The sequence below is a fragment of the Pseudophryne corroboree genome, chromosome 2, assembly GCF_028390025.1.
Source record: "Pseudophryne corroboree isolate aPseCor3 chromosome 2, aPseCor3.hap2, whole genome shotgun sequence".
NCBI lineage: Eukaryota > Metazoa > Chordata > Amphibia > Anura > Myobatrachidae > Pseudophryne > Pseudophryne corroboree.
In genome coordinates, this window is record NC_086445.1 from 860211938 (window position 1) to 860231312 (window position 19375).

Sequence of the window (19375 nt, forward strand, 5' to 3'; positions counted from 1 at the left end):
ACCCCAGGCCTCAGTCCATTCCTCATCATCTAAGGTCGAGCCCAGATCCAGTTCCCATGCTCTCTCGTGAGGATCACGTTGAGAGGGTGGTTTTCTGTCAAGGGCGGCATATAGGAGGGAAGTTAAACCTTTGGTTGAGTGACGTCTGAAACACACTGCCTCGAACGTGGTCAGAGGTCTGCTAGAGAGGATGTGGCCCATTGCGGAATGAAAGTGCCGAAGTTGTAAATATTGGTAAAAATATTTGGGCGGGATATCAATATCTTCCTGAATCTGGGAAAACTGAGGAAAGCTAGTGTCTTTGGTGATATCATTCAGATATAAAATACCTCTTTCTTGCCAAGGGGCAAATAGTGATTTGTGCGTACCAGGGGTAAATGCTGGGTTGTGTAATATAGGGATGATGGGGGAGGGGGCCGGGGCCAAGCTGTATTTTTTATTGGCAGAGTCCCAAATCGTCAGTGAGCGAGACACCAAAGGGTGAGAGGCCACATTTCTAGGGCGGCGGGGTTTCGGAAGCCAAAGGAGAGAAGAGAGAGTAGAGAGACCCAATTCAGCAGCTTCTATGGATACCCAAACCCTCCGTGACTCTGGATTACACCATTGCACACAGTGTGAGAGCTGCGCTGCTAAGTAGTATCTTCTAAAATCTGGGATGCCCAAGCCGCCACTACATGAGGGGCGCTGTAATAGTTTCAGTCTGACTCGGGGACGCTTATTCGCCCATATAAATTGTGATGTGTGAAACTGTAGGAATTTGAAGGCAGATGGAGGGATAAATATCGGGAGAGTTTGGAATAGGTATAGTATCCGAGGGAGTACGTTCATCTTTACTGAGTTCACTCTACCTATCCAAGAGATAAAAAGGCCGGACCAAGAGGACAAGTCCGATTTAATGCGGTCTAAAAGTCTAGGGAAATTAGCCTGGTATAGTTGGTGGTGGCTATGTGTTAGGAAAATGCCTAAATATTTAATCTTTTGTTTGTGCCACTGAAATGGAAAGGATTTTTCTAAAGAGAGCTTAACCGGGCCAGGAATGTAAAAATTCAATACTTCGGTTTTACTCGCGTTAATTTTGTAGCCTGAGTGCTTAGAGTAGAGGTCAATTTCAGAGAGAAGCGGCTGCAGCGACTGAGTCGGGGATCCCAGGGACAAGAGGACGTCGTCTGCGTATAAAGCAATTTTATGCTCAGATTGGCCTACCCGCACTCCAGCTATATCTGTATTAGTTCGGATCCTTGCTGCCAGCGGTTCCATAACCAGGGCAAATAATAGGGGGGAGAGCGGGCATCCCTGTCTGGTGCCATTAGTGATTCCGAAAACAGCGGAGGTGAGGCGGTTGACAGAAACCGTGGCAGTAGGAGATCTATAAAGCGCCGAGACACCTTCCAGAAATTTGCCAGAGAAGCCCATCTTTCGGAGTACCGAGAAGGTGAAGGACCAAGATATCCTGTCAAATGCCTTCTCGGCATCCAGTGCTAATAACAATGAGGGTAATTTTTGTTTATGAATAGAGCATATCAGATCTATAGCTCTCCTGGTATTATCGGAGGCTTGTCGGCCAGGAATAAAGCCCACTTGGTCTGGGTGTATCAATTGTGTAAGCAGGGGAGCTAGTCGATTGGCCAAGATTTTTGCGTAAATCTTAAGATCAACATTTAGTAATGATATCGGGCGATAATTGGAACATTGTGTGGGGTCTCTCTCCGGTTTCGAGATCACGATAATGTCAGCGTGCACAGTTGCCGGCGCAAACGATGCCCCCTCTAAAACTTTATTAAAGAGCGAGGTAAGGTAAGGGGCCAATTCTGTGTGGAAAGTTTTGTAATACTGGGCGGTGAAGCCATCTGGTCCAGGTGCGGCTGATGAACGCATGGATTTGATAGCGGCAACTGTCTCTTCCAACGAGATAGACTCGTTAAGAAGAGAGATCTGTCTCTCTGTCAGACGTGGCAGGGGGGTGTTTAATAGGTATGAGCATATACCCTCTGGACCATCAGAGGAGAGAGGAGGGGCAGGAAGGTTATATAAGGAACTATAAAACTCCCGAAATTCTTCTACCATCTGTCTTGGGTCATAAGTAGGCATATTTAATGTGTTGGAGTGAAGTTTTTCTATCATTCCCGTAGCACGCTTGCTTCTCAATTTGTTGGCCAAGAGACTATCGATTTTATCCGCTTTGTCATAAAATTTCTGACGGAGCTTCTGTAGTATAGCTGCTGCGCGTCGCGATAAAAGGGCATTTAACTGACCTCTGAAGCTATCAATCTGGGAGCGTAGGGAGTCGCTTGGGGTATTTTTATGTTGGGTTAAGAGCGCAGAAATTTTTGATTCTAGTGAGGAAATTTCCTGTGCTGCTTTTTTACGTATAGCAGAGGCCTTGGACATGAAGTGACCATGGATAGTGGCTTTGTGCGCTTCCCAAACCAGACTAGGAGAGACTTCTGGGGAGGCGTTTTCCTTGAAAAAAAATTCCAAAGTTGATTTGGTGTCTAAAAGAGTGGAGGAATGTGTAAGAAGGGTGTCATCTAGACGCCATTTACGTGTTTTATTAGGGGTTCTATAGATTTCTATGAGGATATAGACCCCCGCATGGTCTGTCCATGAGCAAGGGGTGATACCTGTATCAGAAATCATTGTCGTGAGTGATTGAGACACTTGGATCATATCGATCCGAGAGTAATGTTGGTGAGGTGCAGAGAAGTGAGTATAATCCCTAGCAGTGGAGTGTTTAAGACGCCAGGTATCTCTCAGATTAAGCTATGCCAGGGAGGAAATTAATGTGAGAGAGGCCTCAGTCGGGGATGCTTCCTTCTTATTTTTAGGAGGGTTAGATTTATCTAAGAGGGGATCGATCACGGTATTAAAATCCCCACCTAAAATGATGTGGCCCTGCGCTACTCTGTTAAGGCGCTGAAAGAGTGTGCGGAAAAAACGTGATTGGTCTTGATTCGGGGCATATATGGACACAAGTGTTAGAGTTTCTGTGCGAAGCGTGCCAATTACTTGCATTATGTACAAATGGGATACTACGATGAATCAGTATAGCCACCCCCCGTTTCTTACAATCGGCAGAAGCAAAAAAGGTTTGTGAAAACTGCTTACCTTGAAGTCGAGAGTGTGTACCAGTGAAATGGGTCTCCTGAAGGAAGACTATGTCAGCCTTTTCCCTCCTGCAGGCGGATAACATCACTGTACGTTTCTTGGGAGAATTAAGCCCGTTAACATTTACAGAGAACAACTTAAGTGCCATGTGATACCAGAGAATGGAAAAGAATCAACAGAGACCCATCCCGGGGGGGAAGAGTGAAGGAGAGAGAGAAGGGACAGCAAGAAACAAGGAGTAGAGATATAGAGAAAGAGGGAGTGATAGAAAACCCATACGGGAAAGAACCCTGAAACATAGGGTCCCAATCAAGGACCGCTACACAAATAAGAAACATTATATACTTAAGCGCAGATAAAGGGAGCACGGGGGTAGTGGGAGCAGAAAACCAGGTCCCTCTGGACCGCAACAGTTATATCGGCAACAGCCGAAAATTCAGCTACATAACTCGGAACACACACAAAAGATAAAGAAAAACGTACTGTGTCGTAAAAAAAAAAAAAAAAAAAGGGGGATTAAAAAAAAAAAAGGAGGGGGGGATAAAAGAGGGAGGGGTATGGGGGTAGAAGGGGGGGGGGTTATAGGGGAGAGAAAAGGAAACCAGGGAAAATCGGATTAAGCAAAGCCAGCTCAACACAATATCATAGAGCTAGGCTCAACATATAACCTATGCCAAAGCCTGATTAACCATATAATAACCAATAACAGTTGAGTGAAAAAGGTAAGACGGGGGCCGTGGCCCCTGCCTGCCAACAAAGAGCATTTAAGGAGACATATCTCTAGAATAATGAGAACTATCTTGTTGTAGTCAAGAGTGACTACTAAGATCAGGGAGGATCAGTAGTGCCATTGCGATGACGGGTCACCCTTGTCCATTCAGGCGGTGGGATCCGAGGGTGTCGTGGACCAGAGGGAGAGGCAGACTCGCTATCAGGTGGCGGTACAGGGAGGAGGTCCAGCTTAGCCAACAAATCCTGACCCTGAGCTAAGGTTTTAATGGAGTGGGTGGAGTTGTTCACCGTAATCTGCAGCATGAAAGGGAATCCCCATCTGTACCGTATTTGATGCTGCCGTAGAATCCTAGTAACGGGCTGGAGATCACGGCGTTTCTGAATAGTAGATGGGGCTAGATCCTGGAAGACCTGCAGTTGCATATCCCGGAAGTCAATCATTGGGGAGTCTCGAACAGACATTAGGATCCGTTCCTTTGAGCGGAAATAATGTAGACGCACTATGACATCTCTGGGCGGTTGAGAAGGGGCTGGTTTCGCTCGGAGTGCTCTGTGTGCCCTGTCGCATAGACAATCGCTATCAGAAAGGTCAGGCAATACGTGTTGAAAGAAATCTTTCAGGAAGGACGGTAGGGTCGAGCTAAGAATCGATTCCGCTATATTGCGGATACGCAAATTATTGCGACGGGAACGATTCTCCTGGTCTTCTTGCCGTTCTTTGAGTTCCTCCATCTCATCATGGAGTCTAGAGAGTTCAGAGTCTAGGCGTTGCTGAGAGCGGCATAGGTCGTCTGTCTTGGATTCAAGTGCGTCTGTGCGGTTGCCAAGAGCCGTAAGGTCAGATTTGAAGTCGGCAATAGCTGTAGAGAGTTCTTGCTTAAAGGCAGACTGGACCCCCTCAAGTAAACTTGTCATAACTGCTTGGATCTGTGGATCTATACCCGTCTCTGATGAACAGGGGGAGGAAGGAGAGTCCGTGAGCAATGCAGGAGGGGATGGGCCTTTGGCTTTTGTCCCAAAAAAATTTGTGGGGGCCTGGGAATTTTTTTTATTTTTTTGCGCCATTGTGGACTGATAGGGTAGGCGGGTAAATAAAAATAAAAAGAAGGGAGACACAAACGCTGCTTAGTAGATGTAAGTTCAGTAGAAAGGTGTGTTAGGTATTAAAAGAATTGTCGCGGTCCAGGTAGGACAAATTGCAGTATTAGGTCATTGTCCCGGGAGACGTGCAGAGGACAGGAGCCGCCCCGAAATATTGGTATCCAGAGGTTTGATTCCCTGCAGGCTGGGGCAAGCGTGGATTACACTGTATCAGGGGGGGAGAGACAGCAGCTGGTGGCTCGGAGTTTGCAATTCCAATGCAGCTGACCCCCAATGTGCGGCACCGATTACGGTGGTTACCACTTGGCTCCGGGGCTCTTTTCAGTGCAGGCCAGGCAGGACAGGGCTCAGGCAGCAGCAGGGTGATGCCCCTCTGACATCTGACCAGCAGAGAAGGGGTGATGGCTGCTGCAGCACAGGGCCCAGGAGCAGAGAGGCCCTCTGGGGATGCTACCACAAGTTAGAGCCCGGCCAGAACTGCAGGAGGGGTGGTGAGGGAGTGCGGGGACCAGGGTACACTGTCCGGGTCTCAAACAGCCGCCACTCGTGACTCCCGGAAGTCCGCGATGGGGAACCTCCGAACTCCAGGTCCCGGTCTCCGGAGGATGTGTAGGCCGCGGGCCGCCGGAAGATGCCGCGGACGGTGCTGCACAGGGATAGCGGCCGGCGGGTCTCTGGGGAGATCACACTGAGGTGCGGAGGCAGCAGGGAGGGCCGCGGCGGGTGGGGGAGATATTTACAAGTCGTCTGGAGCTTCCGTCGGGCCGCGCTCTTGGAGCTCGTTTCTGGGCAGTCCCGCAAATTTAGTCCCCGGCCTCCGGAGGTGCAGCAGGCCGCGGTCTCTGGAAGCTGTAGAAACGGTGCACGGCACAGCAGGTATCTTCTCACAGCCGTGGGCAGACCCAAGGGGCAGCAGGGAAAGTCAGAGGGCACAACAGGGGTGTAAGGTGAGGCTGAGGGTCTTTTGTTACGGATCCGTGCACAAATTGAGGCCCCGGCTTCTGAAGGGATGGTAGGCCGCAGTTTGTACAGATGCAGGGCACATTCCTCTGCTCCTCAAATCACATCAGTCGATGCAGGGGGTCTCCAATATGCGGGAGAGTGTACCCCAGATCACCAGGGAGCAGTTTAAATAGGGTAAAATATATTCCCAAGGCAGGAGCTCCAGCTCAGCACATCTATTCGGGTCTGCTATCAAGCCACGCCCCTCGTTCTGGAGGTTTTTAACCACTTATCTTGCTAATATTTTTTCCAAAAACTGCTCAGAAATTGCTGTTTTTTTTAAATGATTAAATTAGGTTGAAACAATCTATTTATAACATCCAACACAATTGTAACCCCCACTCCACACACACACTCTCTCTGCACTGCTTATGAATGGTTCAAAGGGAAGTGTTTTATATCAAATTAAAGTCTTTAAAGCATTTTGGCATATAGAAAAATGTCTGTATAGTAAGTTTTCAGTATTTTTTATACACATTTGAAAAAAGTTGGAATAAACACCTTTACCTTTATCTGCAATTTCAAAAACTCCTCTCTCCACATACCTCTCCCACATCATTTAACCCGCAATTGAGCATTTTAGAGAAATTCATCTGAAAACTAACATGTCTTTAGTGGCCAAATAATACTATTTAAACCACTCCAAGTACATGATTATTCGTTAGAACAGGTGTACCAGCTGCACTGTGTCACAACATTTTTTTCCTTAAAATAAAGATTTTCCCTAAGTTTTTACCTGCTCATTGTGAAGATACACACCAACCAAAAAATGTCATATTCACTGTTTGGAAATGCATTGCAAATGTAATTTGCTGTGCGAGTTTGCCGTGAGAACGGCTTGCAGGACCTAATTGGACTGATCCTAATGTGTGTGTTTGGTGTTGTCTTTTGTAGTCACAGAAATTATACAACTAGCAGAATAAGGCATGTCCAATGAAGTTGTTTTTGTTACTCTTTGGACTGAACTTAAATGTGTGGTTTCCAACCTTTTTTTGGCTGAGATTGTAAGCATGTTTTTTGTTTGTATAATGAAAAACCTATTGACAGTAAAGCCTAGTAACAAGACACAGAAGAACATTATTTTGTAAGACTTGTAGTTTGGCTTGGTGTGGGGAGGGGGGTTGAAGTTTCTTCAATCCCTGATGTCACCTGGCCCCATAGCCCTGCATGCTGATATGGACGATATTGTCCATATTGGCTTGCAGGTATAAACGAGCCGTCACCAACGATGAATGACTGCAGGGCCCCTCATCGTTGGTGCCTACACACTGAAAGATATGAACAATTTCTCCATTACTGAACAAGATTGTTCATATTGGGCGTACACATCAGCCAGTGTGTAGGGCCCATTACTTTTGAACAAAGTATAATGAAAGAATACAAATCAAAATACTATAATAAAGTGTTCATTACTCCATGTCTGTTCTTTCTGTCCCATTAATCTTCAAAGTTATGTTCAAAGGGAACAGTGTTCCCATTCTAGTGATGTGTTTTAGCTGAGCTTACGTTTAGGTGACTGCAATTTACCTTTCTGGAATATGGGCACAGAGGAAATGCCAGTGTGCATGTACCATGCATTTGGGTCAAATCACAAACCATTGCTGGATACTCTAACTTGCAGTGATGTCCCTGATCATGTCCTTGTGTCTTAACAGTGCATTTGTGTTATCTAGGAGCATGTAAGCCAATCACTCAGACCTCTGTCCCTCTCCAGGGTAAAGGAACACTAAACCTGATTCAGGTTTGTTAGTAAAGTTAAAAAATACACAACTAGGCAAAACCATGTTGCACCGCAGGTAGGGCAGATGTAACATGTGCAGAGAGATTTGCACATGTTGCATCTGCCCCACCTGCAGGGCAACATGGTTATTGCCCATTTGTGTGCTTTTTTGATTTGCTAACAAACGTGAATCAGGCCCACTATACGGTAACTGTTAGTAAGGGAATCTCACAGAGACTAGATTGAAATAAACTAGCCAAAGTCAGACATTTTGTTCAGCAGAAAACATAATATAATTTCTCTATCGTCCTAAGTGGATGCTGGGGTTCCTGAAAGGACCATGGGGAATAGCGGCTCCGCAGGAGACAGGGCACAAAAAAGTAAAGCTTTACTAGGTCAGGTGGTGTGCACTGGCTCCTCCCCCTATGACCCTCCTCCAGACTCCAGTTAGATTTTGTGCCCGAACGAGAAGGGTGCAATCTAGGTGGCTCTCCTAAAGAGCTGCTTAGAGAAAGTTTAGTTTAGGTTTTTTTCTTTACAGTGAGTCCTGCTGGCAACAGGATCACTGCAACGTGGGACTTAGGGGGAAAGTAGTAAACTCACCTGCATGCAGAGTGGATTTGCTGCTTGGCTACTGGACACCATTAGCTCCAGAGGGATCGAACACAGGCCCAGCCGTGGAGTCCGGTCCCGGAGCCGCGCCGCCGACCCCCTTGCAGATGCTGAAGCGTGAAGAGGTCCGGAAACCGGCGGCTGAAGACTCCTCAGTCTTCATAAGGTAGCGCACAGCACTGCAGCTGTGCGCCATTTTCCTCTCAGCACACTTCACTGGGCAGTCACTGAGGGTGCAGAGCGCTGGGGGGGGGCGCTCTGAGAGGCAAATATAAACCTTATACAAGGCTAAAAATACCTCACATATAGCCCATAGGGGCTATATGGAGATATTTAACCCCTGCCTGACTGGAAAAATAGCGGGAGAAGAACCCGCCGAAAAAGGGGCGGGGCCTATCTCCTCAGCACACGGCGCCATTTTCTGTCACAGCTCCGCTGGTCAGAACGGCTCCCAGGTCTCTCCCCTGCACTGCACTACAGAAACAGGGTAAAACAGAGAGGGGGGGCACATTAATGGCTATATATATATATATATTAAAGCAGCTATAAGGGAGCACTTAATATAAGGATATCCCTTGTATATGTAGCGCTTTGTGGTGTGTGCTGGCAGACTCTCCCTCTGTCTCCCCAAAAGGGCTAGTGGGTCCTGTCTTCATTAGAGCATTCCCTGTGAGTTTGCGGTGTGTGTCGGTACGTGGTGTCGACATGTATGAGGACGATATTGGTGTGGAGGCGGAGCAATTGCCAAATATGCAGATGTCACCCCCCAGGGGGTCGACACCAGAATGGATGCCTTTATTTGTGGAATTACGTGATGGTTTATCTTCCCTTAAACAGTCAGTTGAGGACATGAGGCGGCCGGACAATCAATTAATGCCTGTCCAGGCGCCTCAAACACCGTCAGGGGCTGTAAAACGCCCTTTGCCTCAGTCGGTCGACACAGACCCAGACACGGGCACTGATTCCAGTGACGACGGTAGAAATTCAAACGTATTTTCCAGTAGGGCCACACGTTATATGATTTTGGCAATGAAGGAGACGTTACATTTAGCTGATACTACAGATACCGTAAAACAGGGTATTATGTATGGTGTGAAAAAACTACAAACAGTTTTTCCTGAATCAGAAGAATTAAATGACGTGTGTGATGAAGCGTGGGTTGCTCCTGATAAAAAGTTGATAATTTCAAAAAAGTTATTGGCATTATACCCTTTCCCGCCAGAGGTTAGGGCGCGCTGGGAAACACCCCCTAAGGTGGACAAGGCGCTCACACGCTTATCCAAACAAGTGGCGTTACCCTCTCCTGAGACGGCCGCACTTAAGGATCCATCAGATAGAAAGATGGAAGTTATTCAAAAGAATATATACACACATGCAGGTGTTATACTACGACCAGCTATAGCAACTGCCTGGATGTGCAGTGCTGGAGTAGTTTGGTCAGAATCCCTGATTGAAAATATTGATACCCTAGATAGGGACAATGTTTTACTGTCGTTAGAACAAATAAAGGATGCATTTATCTATATGCGTGATGCACAGAGGGATATTTGCACACTGGCATCTCGGGTGAGTGCTATGTCCATTTCAGCCAGAAGAGCCTTATGGACACGACAGTGGACAGGCGATGCGGATTCAAAACGTCACATGGAGGTTTTGCCGTATAAAGGGGAGGAGTTATTTGGAGTTGGTCTATCAGACTTTGTGGCCACGGCTACTGCCGGGAAATCCACTTTTTTACCTCAAGTCACTCCCCAACAGAGAAAGGCACCGACCTTTCAACCGCAGCCTTTTCGCTCCTACAAAAATAAGAGAGCAAAGGGCTTGTCGTACCTGCCACGAGGCAGAGGAAGAGGGAAGAGACACCAACAGGCAGCTCCTTCCCAGGAACAGAAGCCCTCCCCGGCTCCTGCAAAAACCTCAGCATGACGCTGGGGCCTCTCAAGCGGACTCGGGGACAGTGGGGGGCCGTCTCAAAAATTACAGCGCGCAGTGGGCTCACTCGCAGGTAGACCCCTGGATCCTGCAGATAATATCTCAGGGGTACAGGTTGGAATTAGAGACGGATCCTCCTCATCGTTTCCTGAAGTCTGCCTTACCAACCGTCTCTTCCGAAAGGGAGAGGGTGTTGGAAGCCATTCACAAGCTGTACGCTCAGCAGGTGATAGTCAAAGTACCCCTATTACAACAAGGAAAGGGGTATTATTCCACTCTATTTGTGGTACCGAAGCCGGATGGCTCGGTAAGGCCTATTCTAAATCTGAAGTCCTTGAACCTCTACATAAAAAAGTTCAAGTTCAAGATGGAGTCACTCAGAGCAGTGATAGCGAACCTGGAAGAAGGGGACTTTATGGTATCCTTGGACATCAAGGATGCGTATCTACACGTTCCGATTTACCCCGCACACCAGGGGTACCTCAGGTTCATTGTTCAAAACTGTCACTATCAGTTTCAGACGCTGCCGTTCGGATTGTCCACGGCGCCTCGGGTCTTTACCAAGGTAATGGCCGAGATGATGATTCTTCTTCGAAGAAAAGGCGTATTAGTTATCCCATACTTGGACGATCTCCTAATAAGGGCAAGGTCCAGAGAACAGCTGGAGACAGCTTTAGCACTATCTCAAGAGGTGCTAAGACAACACGGGTGGATTCTGAATATTCCAAAATCCCATTTAATCCCGACAACTCGTCTGCTGTTCCTAGGAATGATTCTGGACACGGTTCAGAAAAAGGTTTTCCTTCCAGAGGAAAAAGCCAAGGAGTTATCCGATCTGGTCAGGAACCTCCTAAAACCAGGAAAAGTGTCAGTACAAAATGGTCAGGGTCGCATCTGCAGATGCACCTGCGAATAACCCTGTCACCAAAGACAAGGGTGTCACTTCTGTGGTGGTTGCAGAAGGCTCACCTATTAGAAGGCCGCAGATTCGGCATTCAGGATTGGATCCTGGTGACCACGGACGCCAGCCTGAGAGGCTGGGGAGCAGTCACACAAGGAAGAAACTTCCAGGGAGTATGGACGAGTCTGGAAAAGTCTCTTCACATAAACATTCTGGAACTAAGAGCAATCTACAATGCTCTAAGCCAGGCGGAACTTCTCCTGCAAGGAAAGCCGGTGTTGATTCAGTCGGACAACATCACGGCGGTCGCCCATGTAAACAGGCAGGGCGGCACAAGAAGCAGGAGTGCAATGGCAGAAGCTGCCAAGATTCTTCGCTGGGCGGAGAATCACGTGATAGCACTGTCAGCAGTGTTCATCCCGGGCGTGGACAACTGGGAAGCAGACTTCCTCAGCAGACACGATCTTCATCCGGGAGAGTGGGGTCTACATCCAGAAGTCTTCAACATGTTAATAGACCGTTGGGAAAGACCAATTGTAGACATGATGGCGTCTCGCCTCAACAAGAAACTGGACAAATATTGCGCCAGGTCAAGAGATCCACAGGCAATAGCTGTGGACGCACTGGTAACTCCTTGGGTGTACCAGTCAGTGTATGTGTTTCCTCCTCTGCCGCTCATACCAAAGGTATTGAAGATCATACGGCAAAGAAGAGTAAGAACAATACTAGTGGTTCCGGATTGGCCGAGAAGGACTTGGTATCCGGAACTTCAAGAGATGCTCACGGACGAACCGTGGCCTCTACCTCTGAGAAGGGACCTGCTACAGCAGGGTCCCTGTCTTTTTCAAGACTTACCGCGGCTGCGTTTGACGGCATGGCGGTTGAACGCCAGATCCTAAAAGGGAAAGGCATTCCAGAAGAAGTCATTCCTACCTTGATTAAGGCACGGAAGGAAGTCACCGTGAAACATTATCACCGCATTTGGCGAAAATATGTAGCGTGGTGCGAGGATCGGAGGGTTCCGACGGAGGAATTCCAACTGGGTCGTTTCCTACATTTCCTGCAATCAGGATTATCTATGGGTCTCAAATTGGGATCCATTAAGGTTCAAATTTCGGCCCTGTCAATATTCTTCCAAAAAGAATTGGCCTCTGTCCCTGAGGTCCAGACTTTTGTCAAGGGAGTACTGCATATACAGCCTCCTGTGGTGCCTCCGGTGGCACCGTGGGATCTAAATGTAGTTTTAGATTTCCTCAAATCCCATTGGTTTGAACCATTGAAAAAGGTGGATTTGAAATATCTCACATTGAAAGTGACTATGTTACTAGCCCTGGCCTCTGCCAGGAGAGTATCTGAATTGGCGGCTTTATCTTATAAAAGTCCTTATCTAATCTTCCATTCGGATAGGGCAGAACTGCGGACTCGTCCGCATTTTCTCCCTAAAGTGGTATCAGCATTTCATCTGAACCAACCTATTGTGGTGCCTGCGGCCACTAGCGACTTGGAGGACTCCAAGTTGTTGGACGTTGTCAGAGCCTTAAAAATATACATTGCAAGGACGGCTGGAGTCAGAAAATCTGACTCGCTGTTTATATTGTATGCACCCAACAAGTTGGGCGCACCTGCTTCTAAGCAGTCGATTGCTCGTTGGATTTGTAACACAATTCAACTTGCACATTCTGTGGCAGGCCTGCCACAGCCTAAAACTGTAAAAGCCCACTCCACAAGGAAGGTGGGCTCATCTTGGGCGGCTGCCCGAGGGGTCTCGGCATTACAACTCTGCCGAGCAGCTACGTGGTCGGGGGAGAACACGTTTGTAAAATTTTACAAATTTGATACCCTGGCAAAGGAGGACCTGGAGTTCTCTCATTCGGTGCTGCAGAGTCATCCGCACTCTCCCGCCCGTTTGGGAGCTTTGGTATAATCCCCATGGTCCTTTCAGGAACCCCAGCATCCACTTAGGACGATAGAGAAAATAAGAATTTACTTACCGATAATTCTATTTCTCGGAGTCCGTAGTGGATGCTGGGCGCCCATCCCAAGTGCGGATTATCTGCAATACTTGTACATAGTTATTGTTAACTAATTCGGGTTATTGTTAAGGAGCCATCTTTAAGAGGCCCTTTCTGTTGTCATACTGTTAACTGGGTTTAGATCACAAGTTGTACGGTGTGATTGGTGTGGCTGGTATGAGTCTTACCCGGGATTCAAAATGCCTCCCTTATTGTGTATGCTCGTCCGGGCACAGTACCTAACTGGAGTCTGGAGGAGGGTCATAGGGGGAGGAGCCAGTGCACACCACCTGACCTAGTAAAGCTTTACTTTTTTGTGCCCTGTCTCCTGCGGAGCCGCTATTCCCCATGGTCCTTTCAGGAACCCCAGCATCCACTACGGACTCCGAGAAATAGAATTATCGGTAAGTAAATTCTTATTTATAATGTTCAAATACTTTGGTTAGCAAATGTATTAACAAAAACCTCTATATTAAAGTCCCATTAAACAATGTTTATTTTAGTTTTCATTTATGTTTTAAAATAACCTTTTGACTAATTATCCCTAGCTATGTACTACTAAGTAAAGTAGGGTTCGCCACTAGTTGAATAATTTCCAATAAACGTATTATTTTATCCAAAAAAAAATGACTTGGGTGTTAGGCTGCAGTAGGAGAGTTTGACACAACAGTGCAGACTCTGGGGAACGTTTAACTGTGCTGCTTTTTGGGTTGGAGGTGTTGTGTTTTAATAACAAATAAAGGGTTACAGCGGTGACCTATTGTATTCTGTGTGCATTAGGTATTGGTTCTTTTACAATATAGACATGTAAACCACGTCTCTCTAGCTAGTAGTTTGCTTTATGTGTAGTGAAATGGTGGATGTATTTGACTAAATTGTACAGTCTCTTTCTAAAAGACATATGCACATACTTAGTTAAAAATTAAATTTTCTTATCCAATTCAGACCTTTCAATATGTGGTACAGTTCGGTAGATAAGACTTTGGCTGCAACCTTTAAATAACCTGTATGACTGCAGCTTGTAAGATGGTTGCGTGGTAGGCCTTGATGTAAGGCTATTGAAAGGTTTTTCTTTATTTCTGGTGAAGTTATGAAACCTGAAATAACTGTCTTGCAGAAAAAAGCAGAGGAAGCGCACAAGATCTTTGAAGGTCTAGGTCCAAAAGTTGAGCTGGTGAGTAGTTTTTTTTTATTTATCTCATGTAGTGCTGGTAATACTGAATCTCTATACAGTTTTATTTGTTGTGCTATAAACTTTGATGGGCTCACATTTGTACTGCGTTTTGTTTATGGGTCTTGTATTTTTAATGGCATGGTTCAGAAATCAAGAAACATCTGTTTCTCTAGCAGCCATAAGGGATATTGGGGAGACTTGGTACGATGGTGTATAGACGGGATCCAAAGGAGACGGTGCACTTTAAATTTCTTCAGCTGGGTGTACTAGCTCCTCCTCTCTATGCCCCCTCCCACGGCTAGTTTAGAAAACAGTGCCCTCAGGAGAGGATGCACATCTCTGAAGCTCCAGAAAGTTTTCTTCAGTTTCTTTTAAACTTTTATTATTTTGAGTATGCTGTTTGGGCAACAGCATTCCTGTAGCATGAGAGTTAGGGAGGGGGTGGGGGGGGGGGGGCGGTCAGTGGTCTTGCGAGGCATCAGAGCCGCTTCCCGGGTTCAGGACCACCGTCCTGAGAGGTTGTTGCACCGCGGGGCACTGCGCCTTTGCGGTCACAATCGCAGCACGCCGCACACCCCTAAGAGTAGCCTGAAGGTGTTGACAGTAGTGAGTACAAACCGGGGGCCCTGCTAGGGGGGTCCCCCCTGGTTTCTTGGTGCAGCAAAACGCAGGGGTGGCATACGGGACCCTCCTGGGGGGATCTGCTATAGCCCCCTGGGTACACTGGCTAGCGGTGGCTTAAACTAACATTTGTGTGATGTTTTTAAGCTGTTTGGGAGACATTGCCAGTATAAAAAAAACACACTAGCTCTGGTGCCATTACAGGGGGCGGAGCTTCCTCTGAGCGGGACCAGGGGCATTTTGCACCTTCCTCTGCTTACAGCTGCAGCAGCAGGCACACACAGCTCCTCCAGACAGGCAGAACATCGCTGAAAACTGGTACAGGGGTGTAGCAAAGGGGAGAGCCGCTATTGTCCACAATTTGTGTCCTTAAACAGGGCAGAATACCAGTGTTATACTGTGATATATCAGCTCACAGCCTCACTGGGGCTGTTTAGCTTGGGGTGTGCTGGTCTCCTTCTCTCTCCATCTCCCTCACATACAGTAAGGGCAGGCTTGCTATCATACTACTTGTCTATGGGGTCAATTCTATTCGGCAACTAAAGAATAGCGCCGGGAATTAGCTCCCGACGCTATTCAATTCAGCTAAAGTTAAGTCGGCGATGTCCCGTTCTCGCCGACTTAACAGGTAGTTTTGTCGGGAGAACGGGCATTCTCCGACTTAACTACCCGGCGCGAGGCTGATTCCCGACAGAATCAGCCTCGCGCCGGCCGCGAGGCAGCACTTTTGTCGGGTTTATTCTCTCATCCCCTGGGGATGAGAGAAGAATTCCCGACAATTGCGGGCAACTAGTAGCAGAATTGAATAGCGTCGGGAGCTAATTCCCGGCGCTATTCTTTATTTGCCGAATAGAATTGACCCCTATGTGTATGTAAGTGATTTTACTGTGATCATGGTAAAACACCAATTATGCAGTCTGTCACACCAGATTCTCTCCTGCTACGTCTGGTTCATTATCCTGTGAGCAATGTAGTCAGTCCTTTCAGCTCAGTGAGGGGACTGGGGGGGGGGAGTCAGGAGCCTTCCTGGCTAGGTGCCATTGAAAATATGATGTCAGATATGTCATCTCAGCTCACTGAAAATGCTCAAAAGACACAACAATTGCAGCAAGCTGTTGCAGATCTGGCTGCAAGGGCTGACCAGCCCCCCCTCCCTAGTTCAGGTCCACAAAAACGTAAGTTACCTGCATTGCTATCTGATTCAGATGAGGAAATACTGGAGGGGGAGGAATTGGAACCTATTACTGGGGATTCCCCTTCTACACAGGGTATTGAACCCCTCATTTTGGCTATAAGGGATGTGTTAAACTCTCTCTAGAGGAGGCTGCGTCACAGCAGTCGTTTTTCTTCACACAGAATAAGCCCAGTGTCACTTTCCCTGATTCTGCAGAGTTAGGTGACTTGTTTTAAGTTAGCCTGGAAAAATTCAGATAAAAAGTACCAAGTGTCAAAATGGTTTTTGCACACTTTCCCATTTGCTCCTGGGCAGAAAATTATGGGAAGAACATCCGGCTGTGGATGTATCAGTCGCGCGCCTTTCCAAAAATGCGGTACTGCTGGCCCCGGGCTTTTTCACTATGAAGGACCCTGGGGATAGGAAGATAGGGACTATTCTAAAGTCTGTCTACACAGCAGCGGGTCTGTCTCAAAGGCCAGTCATAACGGGTTGCTAGAAGTCTCATGCCATTCATTCCTGGGCTCCTCAGAGTCAGGAGGGCCTCTCGGGGGATATGCCCCTTGGTCACTACAGTGACTCCCCCGAAGCACTTTCAGGACACTGCACGCGTCCTGTGTGACTCTCTCAAGGAGATAGGCAATGTTAATGCTAGGACCACTGCTATGGTAGTGTTAGCGCGCAGGGCCTTGTGGTTGCGTAATTGAATAGCAGACGCAGAATCCAAGCGCAGTGTAGAGTCTCTCCCCTTTTTGGGGGAATGGCTCTTTGGGGTAGAATTGGATACGTGGATTTCTAAAGTTACTGAGGGGAAATCCACGTTTCTCCCTTCTGGAGCCCCGCCGGCTAGGTGTTCCTACCCGGGGTCATCTACCCAGTCCTTTCAGTCTAACAGGTTTAGATCTAGGGCCAGATGTGCCTTCAACGCGGCTAGAGGCACCAGAGGTAAGACAAGAAAACCAGCGATCGCCAGTTCTCAGGATAGCACCGGTACAGCTTCCACTAAGGCCTCAGCATGACGGGTGCCTACCCACCAGCTTTGGAGGATGCGCGTGTTACGCTGCAACAGGCCATCCTAAAATTGGTCCAATCCCACATCATTGTTCCGGTGCCGCTGCAACAACAGGGACAGGGTTACTACTCCAACCTGTTATCCTTGAACCGTTACCTAAAGGTTTTCAAGTTCAAGATGGAATCCTTGCGACCAGTGATTGCGGGCCTGGAAGAAAGGGAGTTCATGGTCTCCCTGGATATAAGACGCCTATCTCCATATCCTGATTTGGCTACCTCATCAGGCCTATCTGAGGTTTGCCCTGCTGAACGATCACTACCAGTTCCAGGCACTACCCTTTGGCCTGTCCACGCTCCGAGGGTGTTTTTACAAAGGTTCAGGCGGAGATGATGTTCCAACTCCAGATCCAGAGGGTGAATGTTGTCCCCTACCTGGATGACCTTTTGATAAAAGCAAGATCCAGGGAGCTTTTGTTGCTCCATATAGCCCGCACTATCCAGCTTCTTTCACACCATGGGTGGATCCTCAATTTACAGAAGTCTCACCTGGAACCAACTCAGAGGCTCATGTTCCTGTGAATGTTACTGTATACTGTGGCCCAGAAAGTGTTTCTCCTAGAGGACAAGGCGAGAACACTTCAAGAGATGGTCCGCATGGTTCTCCGGCCTACTCGGGTATCCATCCATCCATCCGTGTGTACGGTTGCTGAGGAAAATGGTTGCTTCATACGAGGCGATCCAGTATGGAAGATTCCATGCCAGAACTTTACAGTTGGATTTCCTGAGCAGGTGGTCTGGATCACATGTTCAGATAAACCGGATAATTTGTCTGTCACCTCAGGCCAGAATTTCTCTCCTGTGAGGATGGGGAGCTGTCACCCAGAGGGCTCAGTTCCAGGGCAGGTGGTCAGGTCCAGTCAACATTTTGGAACTTCGGGCAATTACAATGCTCTACTTCAGGCCTCTCTTCTGCTCAGGGATCAATCGACAAGGAGGGACAAAAAGCAGGGCCTGCATGCGAGAGGTGTCAAGGATACTCCTCTGGACGATAAGAAATGCAAGAGCACTGTCCGCAATCTTCATTCCGGGAGTGGACAACTGGAAAGTGGGCTTCCTCAGTTGTCACGTTCTCCACCCGGGAGAGTGGGGGCTTCACCACCAGGTTTTTCAGCAGATCATCGACCGGTGGGGCTGCCCTCGGATAGACATGATGACTTCTCACCTCAACAACCTGCTTCTATCAATAATAGATGAATATTCAGTGTGTTATATACAATGTCATGAGCTTGACATCGTGTGCTTAGGTGCTGCTTTCTACTCTCCCCAGCTCCCCGTGTATACACTCCCGGGTTACTATGGTGATGGGACGTACGGACGCCAGCCGCACTTGCGGTGACGTCATTTTCGGGTGCCGCTTCCGGACTGCCGCGCCGATTAGCGTGCACACCTGGACACAATTGGTGAGGGTTATAAGGTGAGTTTTTTGCAATGCTTGTTTGTATCCTGACGAAAATTCCATTGAATTGAAACGTTGATACGCACTGCTGTGGTATTGTCTTCATTTGAATCCAGCCGTGAGTGCCGCTTCTCCTTTGTATATGTGTGTGTATATATATGTATCTCCTATATATTTGTCTAAATCTGTGACTCTGCCCGTAACGCTGGGTGGAGTCACAGCGGTGGGCGGAGTCAGCAAGTCTCTGCTCCTGCTGCCTGTCCATCTCTCTCTCTCCCCTCCCCCCACCCATCAGCAGCTCTGATTCCCCGGCCGCGGCGCCGGCCCAACAACAACGGCTGATGCCGCCCCCGGCATACACATTAGGAGGGACGGGTGGCGCAGGAGGAGGCTCTCATAGCCCTCCCTGCGCCGTGTACACAGACCCGCCGCCGCCTCCGCACAAATCCCGCTGTCAGCTCTCCTGCTGTGACAGGAGGCGAGTGCTGCAGTGACGTCATCTCCTGCAGCACTCTCCTCCTGTCACACAGCCGGCACACACTCTCCAGTCTCCGGGGGCTGCCAGCATCTACAGGCAAGCTGGAAACACCCCCGGAGCGAGAGAGAACAGACCTGTGAGGCCACGCCCCTTTCACAGCAGGCCACGCCCCCTTTTCGGCCGCAGGGGGGGGGGAGATGTGTGTAACAGTAATGCTGAAATGCTGACCCAGTGACGCCTCTGGACACTGTACTGTTTACCAGCCTGCAGCAGCCGCCCACAGCCCCAACGGTGAGTCCCTCCGGCCATCCTACCCACTGTTTCTATGTCTGCTCGCCACTTTA

General features: G+C 48.1%; 1 protein-coding gene across 14 annotated transcripts in view; it reads left to right on the forward strand.

Moving 5' to 3' along the window:
• Nucleotides 1-19375, forward strand: part of NCOR1 (nuclear receptor corepressor 1) — a 426430-nt gene that overhangs the window by 200817 nt on the left and 206238 nt on the right. For all 14 annotated transcript variants that reach the window (XM_063955846.1, XM_063955845.1, XM_063955858.1 and 11 more), the window contains one exon: nucleotides 14235-14291. In XM_063955846.1, the coding sequence (XP_063811916.1) occupies nucleotides 14235-14291 (57 nt within the window). The remainder of the gene's footprint in view (nucleotides 1-14234; nucleotides 14292-19375) is intronic.